The sequence below is a fragment of the Leptinotarsa decemlineata genome, unplaced genomic scaffold (genome assembly GCF_025532065.1).
Source record: "Leptinotarsa decemlineata unplaced genomic scaffold, Ldec_3_MD MMD2_tig00026282_RagTag_RagTag, whole genome shotgun sequence".
Classification (NCBI taxonomy): Eukaryota; Metazoa; Arthropoda; class Insecta; order Coleoptera; family Chrysomelidae; genus Leptinotarsa; species Leptinotarsa decemlineata.
This window is the reverse complement of record NW_027412668.1, coordinates 21,100,557-21,119,677: the sequence shown is the minus strand read 5'-3', so window position 1 is coordinate 21,119,677 and position 19,121 is coordinate 21,100,557. Positions and strand designations below refer to the sequence as shown.

Genomic DNA, 19,121 nt, shown 5'->3' with positions numbered 1-19,121 from the left:
AGTAGCCTTCAGCAACGTAAATTACCTACAGTAGTTGGATGCATCATATAGACTTCTGATTTTAACCATCCTCATAGAAAAAGTCCAGTGGAGTCATATCGGTGATTCTGGGTGGCTATTTTGTAGAAATTTTCCTTCCAATCTATCAATCCTTGAAGTCATTATCAAGGAACTGTTGCAGTGAAAGTTCGCAATGAGGAGAAGCCCAGTCTTCTAGAAAAACTACCCCATTTCTCAATAGAGACTCTAGCTGGATGGCATTGTTAATGCTTGGCATAACTTGATAATGCAACATACTGAAATATCATACACCAATAAGATTTGTTTAAAAAAAATGGCCCCAAAATACGATTACCCAACATTTCTGAACAAAAATTAGTTTTTTGTTAATATGGGGGGGAGGTGAAGTGACATATTGGGATTTGAATCACTGCGGTTTCAAAAATTGACTTAATCATTCAGATAAAAAAACATTCACCCGAGAAACATATGCTTCGGAGAGAATCTCCCACAATTCCAATCTTCTGTCGAAATCATCATTGTTTAATTCATGAATCACTTTGATTTTGTGAGGATGGAATTTTTGTCGATGAAGAATTCTAAAAACGTGTGTATGTCTTTCTTCTGATTCTCAGGTCAAGTTAGTTAAAGACTGCGAATTAATATCAAGACAATGTGGTCTAGAAATGCAACATCAATGCCTACGTCCTATTTCTGAACGTCCATGTTGCCTGCTATTCCCGTTACCAGCTTACATGAATTCATCTAACAATTCTAATACATATTTATTTTTAAATTATGATAGAATTGACCGATAATTGATGGAAATCCATTATAACCCATTCAAAAAACTCTTTAATGTGAGATTTGCTATACAATAACATCTTCGGGGGTCACAATATCATCCGTCACGATGTGACGATATGACAAGATCAGTATTATGACGACCGAAGATGCTATTGTAAAGCGAAAAAAAACGTATCGCGGTTTTATAAACTTTCAAGTGGAAATCTTACATTATATTTTTCTGGACACGATATTTATTTCTTATATTTTTCTGCCTGGATTATTCCTGTTGAAAACACAAGTAGTGTCACTTGCAGATTTTTCATGCTATTTCAATCTGTCTTGAAGTGTATAAAGCATCGTTGACAAAACAAAAGACATAATAATAAATGAAACAACTCGAATTTAAACGGGGCAAAAATAAAAAACTCCAATAATAAAACTAAGCTGACAGTCACTATTTCAGAATTATTTCAACATAAACAACTTCAGCAGTGACTGAGTGTTGGACAATATCATGCACTTGTGAACATTACAAATAGTGAAATTGTGTGTTCAGGTTCGCCTTCTAGTTTAGAATTGTATCGAGTATTTTATTTTTTTCTGACTCTACTTGTTGAAATGTCAAAAATGATACAAAGTTAGATACGGAATTGAAAATATTTTCAAATAAAGTGTCAAATAAAGTGACATAAGGTAGTTGTGGGAGGGAAACAATGGTTTGATTTTTTCGTAGAAATACGCGGTTCCTAAAAAAACTGAAGTCGAATGTTTATTTACAGTTTCAATATTAAATGACTTATTAAGGTTATGAATGAATGAACTAAAAGTGATTCTGCACGAATATGAAGATGAGTTCGATGTCATAATTCTTAGTGAAACATGGAAAATCTCTGACTTTTTTCACTAGACTTGGTGGGTTACGACTTAATATACAACAAAGGCATAGTGAATCAAAATGACGGAGTACTGATATGCATAAAAAATCACTTCGAGTATTCCTATGAAGTGATCGATTTCGAAGAAATAAAAGTTATCGAACTGAAATTAAAATATAATTATAATATTGTCATAACTGGCATATATAGGTCATCTTCTACGTGTCCACTCAATTTCAACCATAGTCTCGCCGAGTACCTGGAAACAAGAGAACATTGTAAATCTTATTTTAAAATAATAATAGGAGATGATATAAACATTGACATCTTGAATACTCGTGATATATAAGCGAGGAATATATTAATATTCTAAGTGAATGGGGCTACATCTCGGCAATTAACACTTATACTAGAATCGTAGGCAAAGCACGGTCTTGTCTTGATCACATACTTGTGAACACTGACTCTCCACATGATTGGCTCAGGCCATTCGTTATCAAGTCATGCATCAGTGATCACTTTCCAGTAATCCTGCAAATTAAATGTCTAGCTGAAAGAGAAAAGGAACAAAAAATTCGCAAAGAAACGTATAAACTGTACATTGACAAAACAAAATTATGAGACGGATTAAGAAATGAAACTTGGACTAACATATACTCTCAAAACGACGTATATATTATGGCAAACAATTTTATCCATACTCTGAAACAAAAAATTGAACTGGCCACGCGTAAAATAATAATAAAAAGAAGAAATATTAAAAGGAAAGAATGGATCACGGACGGACTGGTAAATTCAACTGATACAAAAAATGACCTATATAGAAAACTACAAGATGAACCCGATAATGAAATTCTTCGTATGGAGTACAAGAAATATAAAGATAAACTGAATCAACTAATAAGTACAAACGTCAAAGATTAAACATCTCGAAAAAAAAGTAAATCAAAACATAAACAATCCAAATGGACTATGAAAGAGCTTGAAAACTATAAACAGAAAACAAACTCAAAATGAACTGAAATCTATCACAACAGAAGAGGTTATTGATTTAATAGACAACATGGAAATGGCGGATTACTTTGCTGACCACTAGGATGCAGCCGAATAAAAAACTAGCCGAAAAAATTATATGGCCTTCGCCAATGAATAAACCAACAAATAGAATACCTAACTCTATCTTCATGGAACCTGCAACTGTAAAGGGCAGTGAAAAAATTATTGGATCACTCAAAGCAGGTAAAGCTCCTGGACTTGATAACATAAAATGTGAGACATTGAGGGATAACTCAAATCTCATTTCAGCTCCTTTAACACGTATAATAAACAAATCTATAGATCTTGGCATATTCCCAAGTATTCTGAAAAATGCATCAATAAAACCTATATATAAAGCTGGAAACAAGAAACAAGCAATAAATTATACGCCAATTTTCCTAATAAGCAACGTTCGGAAAGTTTTTAAAAAGTTTCTGAAAATCAGATTTGACAGTTTCTTCAATAAATATAATACAAACAATATGGCTTCAAAGAGTACAGATCAACTGAAGATGCAATGAAAAATCTATAATTCCATGGACAAAAGTAATCGATGTCTATGCATATTCGTCGATCTGGACAAAGCCTTCGACACGGTCAGCTATTAGAAACTTCTTCAAACACTTAAAGCCATGGGTATCCGGGGAACACCACTCAGCTTGATGGAGAGTTACCTTAGTGAAAGAAAGCAAGTGGTTAATATAGATGGTAAGATGAGCTCAGAAAAAACAAATTAAAATACGGCGTACCGCAAGGTGCTGTGTTAGGCCCTATTCTATTCAATCTATACATAACGAACTATTCAAAATGACAACACAAGGCTCCATTGTCGGCTTTGCCGATGATACTGTTCTAGGAAGACTCATCCTGGCAATCTCTGAAAGCCAAAGCTGAAAAAGACTTCACAGATGGGGTAAATTTCTTTCAAACTCGACTACTCACCATCAATTTTCAAAAAAACTTTTTTATTCACATGATACAGCGATAATCCCAACATATAGGGAACTTGAATTCAACAACGGCCTCACAAAGATCCCTTCAGCTTCCCACATTAAATATTTGGGAATTATGATAGACTGTCACCTCAGATGGAACTACAACGCAGACTATTCAAAAAAGGGCATGGCCAACAGAGAAATATTTGACTGGAAATATATGTCAATTCTATATGACACACTGATTCAGACAAATATAACATACGGTATAAAAGTTTCAGGTGGTATAGCAGACACCTACTTGAAACCACTAGAAACATCACACAAATGGATCTTAAAGATCGTACTCACCTACTTGAAACCACTAGAAACATCACACAAATGGATCTTAAAGATCATACTCGGTAAAAACTTTAAATACCCAACGGAAAAATTATTCACAGAAGCAAAAGCTCTGCATGCCCGTCAATTTCACTTCCAATCACTAGTTCTCCACCACCATAAAAACAAGCACAAATACGAGCCTATACAGCACAAACATGAAACACTCTTCAAAGGCAAAACGACAACAATTCCAAGAGTTGATACACAAAAATCTCAAAGTTCGTTTACTTACCTCTGTCCAGCCTTACATGCTGATATACCAGATGATCTCCTCAGAACACGTTCATGCGGCTTGCTGAATAAAAACTGAAGAATTGACTTCATAGCTTTCCAAGAGAAAATATACACCGATCAATTGATAGAAAAACTTGAAGTGAGATACACTATGCCTTGCCTACTTGTTTATATGGAAACTTGTATCTATACTGTACACGAACATAATAATTATATTTATATGCTTTCTTGTTTATAATATCTATGTTATGCTTTTTTTATCTATACCTATCTATCTTCTTGTAATATCTATGTATAATTCAAAAACTATAATTCTATAAACTGCTCAAGCTTAAAATACTTTCGCCTATGTACAAGGGAAACCTTCTTTTGGGTGCTTCGTATTCATTAATCACCATTTACTGTTAGCAATAGTTGTATTCAAACTCTGCTTGTATATTTGGTGAATAAATTGTATTGTATATTGTATTGTATGTAGTTGTTGGTTCACATATGTATTAAAAACACCTTCCGGTTCTGGTGCAGGTGTTTTCAGTCGCAGATCCAGAACAGAGATATCAACCTACCTAGGAACCTATGCGACTGTATTTCAAGCGGAAATTTACGCTATTGAATTGTGTGCGGAGAGATTGGAAGAATCCAACCTCATACGCAAGTCAATAAAAATATTCTCGGACAGTCAAGCGGCGTTGGAAGCTCTTGGCTCCTACCAAGCAACGTATAAATTGGTAGGTAGCAAATTGCTAAAAACGACCCTCCTCGATAGAAAGACTCAACAGATTGTCTCTGGTCTGGATTCCTGGCCATACTGGCCTATAAGGCAATGAGGCTGCTGACTCCCTTGCGAAGGAGGATGCTGCAAGCAGCTTCATCGGACCAGAACATGTCATTGGCATCGCTTTAGGCATTGCCAAACAAATATTGAACACCTGGATAGCAAGAAGATTTATGGACTTCTGGCAGAAACCCCAAGGATTGGCTCACTCCCAGGCGTTTATTCACCCTTCGAACCTTGATATCAAACAGTTGTTGGACTACAGTAGGGATGAACTACGATGTCTAATGATCCTTCTTACAGGTCGCTGTCATTTGAATCATCATATGCAGAGACTGTCGGAAGAGAGTGTGTTTCGCTTCTTTTCGGAAAATGATGAAACATCAGAGCACATACTTTGTGCCTGCTCCGCTGGAAACCAAATTAGAGTTCGACAGAGCAGTACTCTCACCATCTGACCTGAAAGACCACTCACCTTTCAAACTAATCGGATTCATCAAGAAACTGGGTTTATTTGATCGAGTGTGAGCCACAATAAACCCTTGCGGGTTGCAGTGGAGAGTCATATAGACCCACTCACTTTGGACCTAACCTAACCAAGCTCATTTTAACTGGAAGGCACTGTACGGAATCATTTTTATCAATAGATTAACATGAAATTGAAAAACACTTTTCTCTGTTCCTTTTGTATTCCAAACATTTGGTATGGAATCGAATCAGATACCATTCACAGGATTCCTACAGAATATAATAAATGAAAGAAGTAAAATTTCACTTACATGGAGCACTGTCATCTTCACTGGTAGACATCCGAAGTTTCGCCGTAAGGCACTTGCCTTATCGGCTCTTCAGTACCAAGTACGGATAACATAAGAAGAAACACTCAATTCGTCATATTACGACCTTTTGTCACAGAATGAGTTGAATCCACTCATGTTATCCATGCCAGTACGTAAATAACATTCATTCGCTTATTTTATTAAATACCGGGCATAGCAATCTTGTTAGATTGAAATGGTATATTTTAAGGACTGATTCTATATTTTTGCTCACCTTGTCAAATGACACTTTTATTAGGAATCAGTAGTTGACTTAAATATTCACATTTCATTCTTCCTGAACAGCATGTCATGATGTTTGATATTTATTGATATATAAAATGAAGAAAAGAGAATTGAAATTTTCTATGTTTTTTACCACTTTTATTTGTAACTAACGTTACTGCAGTTTCGCTCTATAAGGAGATTTTTAAACTTATACAGTTTAATGTTTAATGTATAAGTTTGAACATGTCCTTATAGGATGAAACTGCAGTAACGTTAGTTACAAATACAAGTGGTAAAAACATAGAAAGTTTCAATTTTCTTTTCTTCATTACGATTTCCCCCACGTGGGATATATAAAAATTGAACAATCCAGCATGTTTTGAAATAAAATTTGAACCGATTGAGTTCTCTTTTGTTTCTTATTATCTGTCACAGTGGCCCACAAAATTTGATATATGATCATGAAATAGCGAGAGAAATAACTTTTTAAAATTATTTTTTCAGGAACTTCTGATTTTTTTAGAAAAAAATGTAAATTTTTCTGGGTAACGAATGACAGTTATAAGAAGTTATAGTTATTCATTTATTTTTGGAGGTAGAAATCAATGACAAATTCAACTTCTTATAAGTTTGTAAATGAAAGATTTGATGACTCGTATTGGATTCATGGTTTTCAGGAGAAGGTTCTGAGAATGTTTCCTTTATGAAATTCAGGATTAAATGTATTTTCGAGAAACAAATAAAAATAGAGCTCTTTTTCGAAAAGAACTCAACTTTTTAGGTTCAACCTCTCTATGCTTTGTTAAATGTTATTCAGTATAACGAACTCTCATTTTTCTTTCAGAATGATTCGCCATATAGTTTTAGTAACACTCCTGGGTTGTGTCTTATGCTTCCCAGATGTCAACACTATTCAAAACGCCGAAGAATCCTTGGTTACCACTCCTTTGGGAAAGATAAAAGGAACAATAATACCCTCTAGGTTAGGAAAACCTATTTTTGCTTTCAGGGGTATCCGATATGCCAAGGCACCAGTGAATGACTTGAGATTTAAGGTAAGATGCAATTAGTTTTGAATATGATGTGTCACAAAGAATATATGAGACATTAGAAAATACTTTTTATTACTACAAAATAAATTTCTACACCAAACGGGACATGGAATATATAGAGGTCTCTCATATGCGGAGTTCAAACCCTTCTGAAGACAGAAGGTTCGAGTTTTCTCATTCATTTTATGATTACTTTTCAAAATGCTTTTATGTTCATTCAACATGAGTGATGATGAAATCCACAAATCAACACGCTGAATTGAGATCATCATACGAATGACTATAAGAAATGTTTTTAATAAATATTTGTCGTCTTCATATAGTTTTATGAATGAATTTAATTCATTAAGTCTTCATCACCCTCCTGAAATTAGGTTAGGTCTATTGAAAACAAAAATTATATGTCTCTGAAATACAGATTCAGATATTCTTCACAATCTTAACTCTTGTAATGTAATGTGATGAAATGAATGATGTAAGGTAATCTAACATTGAATTTGGAACAAAATATGCTTGTAAATTTAACGTGTGACAAATCAGAAAGACAAACATCGTGATTAAAGTATGTAGGTCCGGAGAAGAGTTAAATTGATCAATTAACGCAAAATGACCCGCGCTACTAATTAGCTTGATTAAACGAAAACTCCGATGCGTCTTGACCGTCGAATAAGATAAGAATTGTCGGCATCCGTCTAATAATCATAAAACCTGTCATCGCTTATTTGCTGTCGATAAATAATGAGGTCAGAAAGTCGCGTTAAACAAAGGAAGTCGCGCAGCTACGAGTTGCAGGTGTTCGAATGATTGCATCATTATTCGTGCTATAAATACGCGAAGTTAGTCAGTCCAGTTTGGTCCGTCGAAGTGAAGTTATCTTCGTCAGTGAAATTGTTAAATAGTAAAAATATAATCAGTCTAGATTGGCCAGTCGAATTGAAGATACCCTGTCAGTACAGATGAGCAGAGTCTCAGATATGATAGTGAAATCCAATATTTCATTGATGTTTACTTCGATGCTCTAAAATTTTAGACAAGTGTATTGAACGCTTGTAAATGATTGGTAAACCTGGTATCGTTTCTGCCCTGAGTTGTCAAAATTAGGTAAAGTGGCATACCTGTTATTTGTAGTGAAATTTGTCGAAGGTACTGTTGGCGTACACGCTTTTTATTTTAGCAGATAATTACCCCCACATTATATGTTTAGGCAATTACTATGCACCTGATGTTCTTTGTTTCATTTGTTTTGCTATTGTAATATTAGTTTTTATTTCTTATTCGATAAATGTTTAAAATGTACGTTGATTTGTCATTCAGTTGTTTTATAACAAACATCTTGTTAACCAAAGCAACTTCCTACCTGTTTGGGAACAGCCGCTTGATTCCAAACAGAAGTTTTATTATTGTGGCATACTAAAGGCGTTTCGGACTTTCCCGAATATCTTCTCCGATATAAAGCTCCTTTGCCGTAGAGAGGGTGAATTCGAGCGTTCCGAGAGTATCAAATACGGCTGGTTTGGGCCATTGCATAAAATCAGGTAGACGAGGTGGATCATTCCCTACCTAGAGTAAGTGTCCAAAACACCAAACTATAGGAAGGCCGCTCACAAACGATCCCCAAGAAAAATGTGTTATCATTCAAAGTAAATTACACAAAAAACCACTGAACCAAATTTCATAAATATTATATCATTTTCTTTTTCAGCCACCTGTAGTTGCTGATAAATGGGAAGGAGTTTACGATGCGACTAAAGATGGTCCTTTATGTCCACAACCTACCTCTGATCCAGTTTCGGAAGATTGTCTCAACCTAAACGTTTATACAACCAAGGTAAACATTATTTTGAAGCAGTTGGTTATAGAAAGCATGAGAAAAGGTCTCTAAATAGAGATCTATTTTGATAATGACTAATTTTATGCTGAAAAAGATCAGCAAAAACGCCGGAAAAGTAAAATTATTCCACTACAATACTGGGTTTGAGAGATTTATCTAATCGCTGTTTCAATCAACAATCAACAAATTGAGATTTGTTAGCCTAAAACTTACCTATATTTTTACTCACTCTGTAAAAGGTAGTAAATTTCAATTTTTGATTATATTTTTCGCAGCTTCCTTCTGGTTCAGAAAAACCCAAACGACCTGTCATCGTATTCATTCACAGCGGTGGATTTTACAGTCTTGGGTCTGCAAGTTACCTGATTGGTCCAAATTACTTTTTAGATCAGGAAATAGTTCTGGTGACTTTCAATTATCGTTTGGGAACTTTGGGTAAGTGAATATTATTGTAAAAGTTTAAAATATATGTATATGATTATCAGCTGTCATAAATTAGGTGAATTATCCACACCGACTAAATTTCAAATATATAATAATAATAATTTATTATTTACCATAACATAAAATATTCTTCAGATCACATAACGAAGTGAATAAATGTATTATGCTAGGTTTTAAAACCAATTCTTCCACATAAACCACAACGAAAATAAATGAACATTCTAGTTATAGCTACACCAGTATATAAATAGAACTCAAATATAACTAGGATATATATAAAAAAAATCTTGTTTCATTGCTTCTCAAACAAATGTTTTTTGGCATTTTTTTGAAAGTATGAATAGAACTCGGGAACATCCAGGAGATTGCCGTGAAGAGATATCTGGTAGGTAAATGACCTTTTATACATTTCTTTATTGTGTGCAGGAATATGGATCACATTTTTTTTCCGAAGATTGACGTTATGCATATCTGTCCTATATATAACGTTTCCATACAAATATTCAGGATTTTTGAATTTTAGTATTTTATAGTAAAAAGTGGTAGCGTGTAATTTGCATCTGTTATACATACTCAACCATCCCGAGTCTCTCAGCTTATGGGAAATTATTTATCTCCTCCTAATGTGATACATCATTCGAAGACAACAATTTTGAACTTTTTGGACTCGATATATGTCACTACAGTCTATACATGGACCATACACAATGTCACAGTGATTGAAATGGGACAATATCATAGAATCTATGAGTAAACCTACATTTTTGCAGCTGCTTCTGCAGCTGCAAATATATATATATATATATATATATATATATATATATATATATATAAAAGTGGTCCCAATACACTACCTTGTGGAACCCCTTATAGAACCACTATGCTATTTGATATTTCGTTTTCTATTTTAACGCACTGAGTTCGATTTGATAAATATGATTTGAAAAAAGAACAAGCAGAAGTACTCAAACCAATAAAATGTAAAATGGCAGTTAATATTTGATGATTTAACGTGTCAAATGCTCTAGAATAGTCAATGTTATTCTGCAAACTCAAAATGTTTTTGATCGAATGGAAGCAATTGCAGTGAATCAAATAGGTTGTTTCAAAAGTTTTGTCCGTTTTTATGATTCTACTTCAAACTGTAATATCTTAGTAAATACTCATTAAAATCGATCGAAATGATAGCCATTTGAATCAGTGAACTTTTGTCAACGTAACACTTGTCGATTAATTCCGCCAGGATGAAAATTGTGTGCTCGGGATTCGATGAAGCTGACGAAAGCTTCACCGCAGGTTCTAATAGTAATGACAATAATAATAATAATAATCTTTAATAATGCCCAGAAACGAAAATGTTTAGAACAGGGATAAAATTTAAAATAATGATTGAATAAATTATTTCAATACTAACATATCAATTAAATGTACAGCACATAAATACAAACACATATACATACATATATACATATAGGTATAAATATATACATTATTGAATTATAATGGCAATTAAAAACAAAAAATGTAATATGGAGGTCAGAATTTTAATTAGAGGAAGAAAGCAGAAACTTTTTCAATTCCGATTTGGATTTAGTTTTTTTATTCCTTTTTAGTTTCTCCGGAAGATTATTTCAACTCCTAAATGAAATATTGATTTCTTTCCAAATTTTGAGCGATATGATTTAACTAGTAGTTTTTACTTGTCTTGTATTATAATCATTGATGATATCTATTTGATTGAAATCTAAATTCCAATCTTTGTGATTTTTTCTAACAGAATGAATGAAAAAACAAATCACGTGGTATATATAAATTTGACGTAGGTTCAAGATATGGTAATTTGTATATACATTTCATTATCTTATTTTGCTGTCTCTTGAGATGATTTATTATTGATAAATTAGCTGTTCTCCAAATTGAAATTAAATATTGCAGCTTTGAATATACCAAACAGAAATATATACATTTGAGATGGAATTTCTAACCCCAAATAATATTCCTAAAATTGGTCGAATTTTCTTTTTTAACATCTCAATATGAGTATTCCAACAGAGACCTTCAGCAATGTATAGTCCTGAAAATTTTGTGTTTTGACAACATTTAATCATTTTGTTGTTAAAAGCCAAATTCTCTTTGTTTGTGGTTTTGTTCTACTGGTGGGAAAGTTATCGAAGTGCTTGAAAAGATGGTAGTTGGTTGGCGAGAGGTCTGGGCAGTATGGTGGGTAAGGCAGAACTTCGACGCTAAATTCCTTTAATTTTCGAACGGTGATTTGTGAAATGTGCGGACGGGCGTTGTTGTGAAGGAGTAGCGCACCTACAGTAACTGTGGTCTTTTTTGCTGGTTTTTGCCTTTGAGATGTGGCTGGGGGCTAATCGGTGTCCAACCACTGTCCAGAAAGTCTCCTGTTGTCGTAGAGGATTCACTATTCGTCATACGTGATGATAAGATCAAAAAATCATTTGGTTGCGCAGCAAAGAACAGACCTCGAAACGTGACAATTTCTGTCGATCTGTCATTTCGTAGTGCACCCACTTTTCGAGATCTTCAACCTTTCCAATGCGTTCTAAACCATCAAAAACCGCAAAGGAGCTAACGCTCAGTTCATCCGCCATCCCATGCACCGTTTGTGATGGGTCAGTCTTCATCAGGATCCTCAAATTCTCGTCGTGAATAACTGTAGGTCGACCACTTTGAGGCTCAACATCGAGGCTAAAATCTGCCGAATAAAATTTCGCAAACCAAGGTCGAACAGTGAGTTCATTAACACTATTACTGTCAAATGCCTGGTTAATTATTCAGGCTGTTTCGGCAGTGCTTGGATTCGTAGAGAAAAATTGTCCGAAAATAGCTTGACGACATCATAAGTTGTAAATAGGCAAAAATTTAAAATTTGGAAAAAAATAACAGCATCAATTCATAGAGCACAAAATTCTTTATCGATCAGTATATAGCACGATACAGTATAATAAATATTTATCAAAATAGGAAGCAACGAAAGCACATGATATTGAAACGGAGAAAACCTTCGAAACAACCTAATATTATATTGTTTCTTCGATAATGATGAATGAAAATCTTCATTTGGTTATTAAAAAAATATCATTCAGCGCTAATTTAGCAAAATGTTAATCAGGTGAATTTTAGTAGGTAAGTCAATATTCGCTTTTCATTAGTTCGGACTTCCATTGTCTGGCGTTTGTCAGAAGGACAAATGGGTCATATCTGATCATGGGATGGCGGCATGAATGTCCCCAGACATCAGTACCGTCCTTCACGGTGAAACCCCTGCCTGGCTGGGTTGTTATGAATGAAGAGACTGATCATTTGTTAACGGGGGACATGAGGGCTCCAGAGTGTCTGGGCCTTCTATATCGAGAGGGGTCGTCTACAGCATAATCTATAGCTTTCCTAATTAACGGATTATCGTGGGTTTTTGCGCATACAAAACTTGCCGATTCCTCGACTGAATGGACTGCTGAATGGAAGGCAGCTGTGAATCTCTGCGGATGGCTTCATTCCGCACGAACCACGGAGCATTCACAATCATCCGTATCAACTTGTTTTGCAAACTCTCTAGAATAGAGATATTAGACGGAGCCGTGTGCGTCTTCAGCCGCCTGAAGCAACATGATGATAGACTTGAACATAGTTTTGTAGATCGCAATTTTGTTCTTTAGGCTCAGTTTTGATCATCTATTGATCAGAGGGTACATATTTTTGATCCGACCCTCGATCTTCACCTTCACGGTTATGATGTGCGGGTTACAGGTGAGCCTACGTTCTATTAGAAGACCGAGGTACTTTACCCGCGCCTGCCAGATCTACCCTCGAGAGATCCTCACTTTTCTGGCTGAAGAAGATATTGTTTTTTTCCGGGTTCACTAGGATCTTCCATTCGAGGTATCAGCGCTCGATGTCGTCCAATGCACGTTGCATGTAGACGATCCCGAGCTCACGGCCCATGGAAGATGAGAGGAGAGCAGTGTCGTTGGCGTATAGAGAAAACTTCACACGCTCGGACCTCGGAAGGTCACTGGTGTAAAGAGAGTACAGCGCAGGAGATAGCACGGCCATCTGTGGCACTCCAGCAAGGATATCTCTGTTGTCAGACAGATAACCCTCTACTCTAACCTGAAATGTTCTGTCTTTCAGGAAAAACCCAATCCACCATATCAGCCCCCAAGGCAGGTCGAACGCGATCAACTTATGCAGAAGACCTTCGTGCCATACACGGTCTAAAAGAACGACATAAACTTTATGAACTTATTTCTCCGAGATATAGGTCTTTATAGGTCATTCGACTGCTTTCACCTATCCTCTCTTTCCTCTCTCCGCTTCATTGGTTTTTAGCGGCAGCTGACCGATTGGCGAGAGTTGGTCGTATTCTGCTTGATTAGAGGTTTCCATATGTTGCGTATCTCTACGCTAGCTTGTCTAAATGCGTTGTTGGACAACATATATGTGGTTTCTTTGAATTTTATTGTAAACCAGTGTTCCTCTTTGTGGATGATTTCAGCTTGAGCCCACTTGATGTTATGTAGATGAGTACAAACATGCTCTGCTATTCTTGATTTGCTGGTTTCTCCTTGTTGTGTGTGTTTCTTGGGCTCGGCAATGCAAAATTTCAATAGCCTCTTAGTTTCACCGATGTATGATTCTCCGCATTCGCCGGGTATCCGATAAATGCAATTCTTGGAATCGCAGTCCGCGTTTGGTGGCCTGGTTTTTGTGAGGCTGCTATGGATAGTGTTCCCAGATTTGAAGCAGGTTCTGATGTTATAATTGGACCAAATTCATCTTATTCTTTCAGATTCCTCTGAGGTAGGGAAGTACAAGTACTGGTTGTATTCTCTTCCTTGTGAGGCTCTTGCTGTCTTCTAGCTAAAGTATGTTCCACCATCACTTTGGAGTAACCATTTCAATTTCCTTTTCCAGACTAGTTCCTTTTCAAGATCTTCTTCTGTATTACAGAGCCCGAAAGCACGGTCAACTAGAGTCTTCATGATATCTCTCTTAGTCGATTGATGGTGGTTGGATTCCTGGTTCAGATACTGTCCCGTGTGAGTGGGTTTTCAGTATACCGATGTTTCTCATTTAGTGTCGGTCCTCTCCACCAAAACGTCTAAGAATGGCGATTCGTTGTGGACTTTCTTCTAAATTGTGAAAGTGATGGAAGGACTTACGTTGTTGATGTGCTTCAGGAAGGTGTTCAGTTCTACATTCCCATTCCCATTTTTTTATTTTTTGGGTTGTTGCTTGTATTTTATTTCATTGTTATTTCAGTTTCTTCTGCTTGATATAATTTTTATTTTTAAGCTAATCTTTTTAATTTTTCACAGATTCTTTCATATATTTCAAATCAATTTATATTATATTAGATAATGGAAGTTCGAATTAATGAAATGCACTACGAAACGTTGTCAACCACCTTCAAACAAGTCAATATTTGGTTTATATTTCAACATTTCACATTTCCTGTAGGAAGAATACTCTATTATTATCATTTATCAATCTCTTCTATCCGAAATGAATTGATTAATTTTATATATTATACTCATAAATCAAAATTATCTTCATTTGGTATAATTATAATACGTTTTATATTCTAGGATTCCTGAGTACAGGAGATAAGGAAGTCCCGGGAAATAATGGCTTGAAAGATCAAGTAGAAGCTTTGAAATGGGTCAAAAATAATATCGAATCATTTGGTGGTGATCCTGAGTCTATAACGATATTAGGATATAATGCAGGAGCAATGAGTGTCGTTTTGCATATGGTTTCGCCAATGTCACAAGGTAAGAAAAGAACAATGAAAGGATCTGAAAAACAATTAGGAATGATTAAAAGTTTTTGTGAGTATCTTCAAAATCCCATAATCTTATACGACTAATTAACCAACAATTTGTCTAAGGTGTCGCTAGATTGTTTAGCGGGCAATGAATCTGAGGAAATGTCTTTTTTGTTAAAACTCAAAAAAAAATTTAAACATTTACTGATCACGTGTTTTCATCCTTTTATCACGAAAAAAGCCATTATTTTTAAAAGAGGCAATACTGTTTTTATGGACGTCTTTAGGGGGATTTTCACTTTTCACATTCTGAAAGAACTGGAAACGGCAAAATCGATAAAAAACTTTACAAAAAATGACTTTGGTTCAATGTTTTATATTTTTTTATTTTCAATACAATACTTATTATTTTTGAATCAAATCAGTCGTTTCTAAGAAATTAACAGTTTTTGAATCTATTTATGAATCCTCCAACCAAACTATAAATATTATGATTTTGAAAAAATGTTCATTCATAAATTATTCCAGTTTATTCCAACGATTGTTCAAAATGTTTACCATTTCCTGACAATAATGAAGCATATTTACAGATTCATTTTTTACACGGTGAAATGATCCTAGGGTAATTTCGTTTCAAGCACCTCTTTTTTATCCACGTAGAGACTGGGGTAGATTATCTAGACATGTCAACGTATCTGTTCAGACATATCTAAAGACAGCACATCAGGTGATTTTGGGGGCCATTCTGAGGGACCACATCTGGGTATCTACCAAAATGAGTCCCCAACTGATGTTGCGTTCCAGCTAGACGAAGTACTTTCTGACAGGCTGATTTGAAAGTGTCCCGATGACAATTAACCAAACTGTTCTTCAGACTGGACCGCTAAATCTCATGATAACGCCTTTGACGTTTTTTGTAGAAATTCGTGGAATCTAAAGTAAACATTGCATAACAACAGACCATTTTAGAGTTAATAGATAGCATAAACGGTGGAATACTATAAGGGGTAGGAATGTAGGCTTTCATGGCTGGCGTCAATGTTTTGGTTGGTTTCCGAGTTTTGCCGTGGTCTTCTATGTTTACAATCTACAAACGTTTCAACTTCAACTGCGGCGGTCATCTTCAGTGGCGTGGTCGAACTACTCTTTTTTCAACTGAAACTTCCAGTCGATACATAAAGAACGGCAAAACCTGGAAACCAACCAAAACACTATAAGAGGTGAACAAACTTTGATGAACATGCACAAACTGTGAAATGATGTGAGTGGACTGTATTATACTTTTAATGAATTATTGATAAACAATTTTGTCTTGTTCTACGAGTGACGCTGTACTGCCTCTCCTCTTGCGAGTATGGCCTACTATCCCTGCGCGCGCGCCCTTGTATTCCCTTCGTGCCCACATGTATGGACATATTACAAAACAATAGTCTATTGATGGACAGGATCGTCTCCAACTAATTGAAGCCTATTTGACTTGAAAATTGCCCAAGGGGTTTTACAAAAACCGCGACATGGGTTCACAAATACGATAGTTAGAATGTTTCATAAAACCTTTTACAGTACAAAACAAACAGTAAATTATATAAGTCAGTGTAAATGTGGATATTCATCAATTTTCAGCCAGTTTTATTCAGTTCGTTGAGATAAATTGACGTGAGTTTTCAATAGAATTTTCATTGAAATAGCAGATTTTCAACTGAACTGCCAAATTATTATAGCAGGGGAGTCCACGATGCAAAATGAGGATTTACTCGAGCGTCATAGAGACATATTAGGTTGCAAAGCTTAGATGATGAGAAGAAAAAAATGTTATATAATATATAACTTTTCATCGGTGGGGGAAGCGGCTATAGATTTTTAAATATGTAGAAAAATACTGTTGCATGGACATACTCGAGCGCGTCAGATATTGATAGTATCAAAGTCCTAGGTATTTTAAATAATGTTGGTATGTTAATCTGATCGTTTGCATGATGTGGGTGGTTGTACGTAAGGGTTAACAGTGAAAAGAAAAAAAATTTCATCGAGCGTGTTAGATTTTCATTTCTTTCATTTTTTTGAAATATCCAAGCGCGTCAGATTAAGATATATATAGTTCATCTTTATGTTCTAGACGTGCTATAATCTGACGATTCTCTAGAGGGATTCGCCTAATATGACAAAAAAATATGTTCTTTAAATTTTTTTCAAATCATTGAACTCAAATAATTGAAAAGCTCAGTAAGTAGCATGCAAATAAATAAGTGTATATTTTTTAAGTAGAATACTTGTATATATAAGAACATAATTTTCAAAAATGCTCAAAAAAATATTTTTTTATAATCACTTGATTAATTAATTATTATCTCCATCTTCATCACGAACGAGTCTCTGTGATCATCTGTGATGGCGTCATGGCAACAGAATTCAGAGGGGGGACGGAGTGAGAGAGTAATAGATAGAGAAGAAGTGAAAGAGAATAGAAACTCCGAGAGGGAAATATAGGTATCATACAGCTGCACACATTAATCTTTATCGACGAATTTTTGTTATTTCGGCTTGCGGAAATCGTCAGATTATATATTTTTCGTTATCCTTGAATTATTTCCTTAAAAAAAAATCAGCTACGCTCGAGAATGTCGAAATGACGTTATTTTTTTACAACTTTGCTGCCCTCCCCTTTCTTTACGTCACTCTCAAATTGTCAGATTACTGGAATATACACTTTTCAGCATGTAATTAACTCACCCTACCTTAATCTGATGCGCTCGAGAATTTCTGATGATCAATTTTTTTTTACTAATCTGATCCTTTATCCTTCACGGGCGGCCTTATATATGGGGCTCATATTTGGTGGAGGTACTTAACCAGGTACAAGGTATCCCCCTGTATATTAATTCCCGCTTGGGCTCCCCTATTATTAAGGAAGAGCTGATCCGATTTCCTGAAATAAACTAGTGAAATTAGAAAAATTTTTATTGTGGAAAAAAGTTCGGATATTTTTACACTCTCATAACTCAATTTCACTAGTTAAGTATATGTACGGTAGCCGGTCGGTTCGACGTGGGTGCTTTGTTCACTCACTCAAATCGACCGCCGTGTTGGTCGCTGGTTCAAGCCCCAGGCTGAACGATCGATTTTCACTTGCTATCGTCCAACCCGTGTTAGGAATCACACGTTAAACGGTAATACCTCGTTAGTCTTCAGCTTGCACAAGTTTTGACTTCTGAGGATTGTCGTTCGTAGGGGTACGACAGCTGGTTAACGGAAAAACAGATTATTTAATTACAAACATATAATAATTTTATACGGATTGTAGAAACGAGAGATTATTGGATGAACTTGAGTATGCCTCCGCGGCTATTCAAAACGCCTCGACATCTGGGCATACTTAAAATTGAATTGTTCAGGTTTATTTGAAATATTGCCTGTCAAGCGGCTTGGAGGGCCTCAAACAACTCTTTTTTATCAAAAAGTACTACAAATGACCTTCTTTCACGCGAATTTTTTTCGATCTTGATAACCTGTTCGGTTCAAAAGTTAGGTTAGGTCTTTTTACGTCTGCATTGTAAGCCACGAGCAATAACAACTGATAGTAATTGAAATATTTGGGAAAGTGATAGAGTATGAGTGTTTCGCTTGGTATTTTGAGTTACCAAGTTGATGGATTTGTTGATTTAATCGCCATTCCACTCATTGAAGAATTCACAGAGATCTTTTATTTCTGTGTATTCAGCCTCCGAGATCGCTTGAATTGCATCCGTACAACTTCAATAGAAAAAGAACTAAACCCCATATCGAAGGTTGAACAAATCCTGTTTTTAGTGATGTTTACTTTTTTGAAATCAGTTGTGAAGTTTTTTGTGAAATTTCATTATGAATCGAAGGCAACAAAATCAATGATCATCACATTTTGAATGAATCATAACCTTTTACTGAGCACTT

General features: G+C 35.3%; 1 protein-coding gene across 1 annotated transcript in view; it reads left to right on the top strand.

Moving 5' to 3' along the window:
- The window catches only part of LOC111507075 (juvenile hormone esterase), a 33,795-nt gene that overhangs the window by 3,792 nt on the left and 10,882 nt on the right, over nt 1–19,121 (top strand). Inside the window, exons 2-5 of the mRNA XM_074180027.1 lie at nt 6,921–7,131; nt 8,831–8,956; nt 9,235–9,394; nt 15,016–15,201. Coding sequence (XP_074036128.1) covers nt 6,922–7,131; nt 8,831–8,956; nt 9,235–9,394; nt 15,016–15,201 — 682 coding nt within the window. The 5' untranslated portion in view covers nt 6,921. The remainder of the gene's footprint in view (nt 1–6,920; nt 7,132–8,830; nt 8,957–9,234; nt 9,395–15,015; nt 15,202–19,121) is intronic.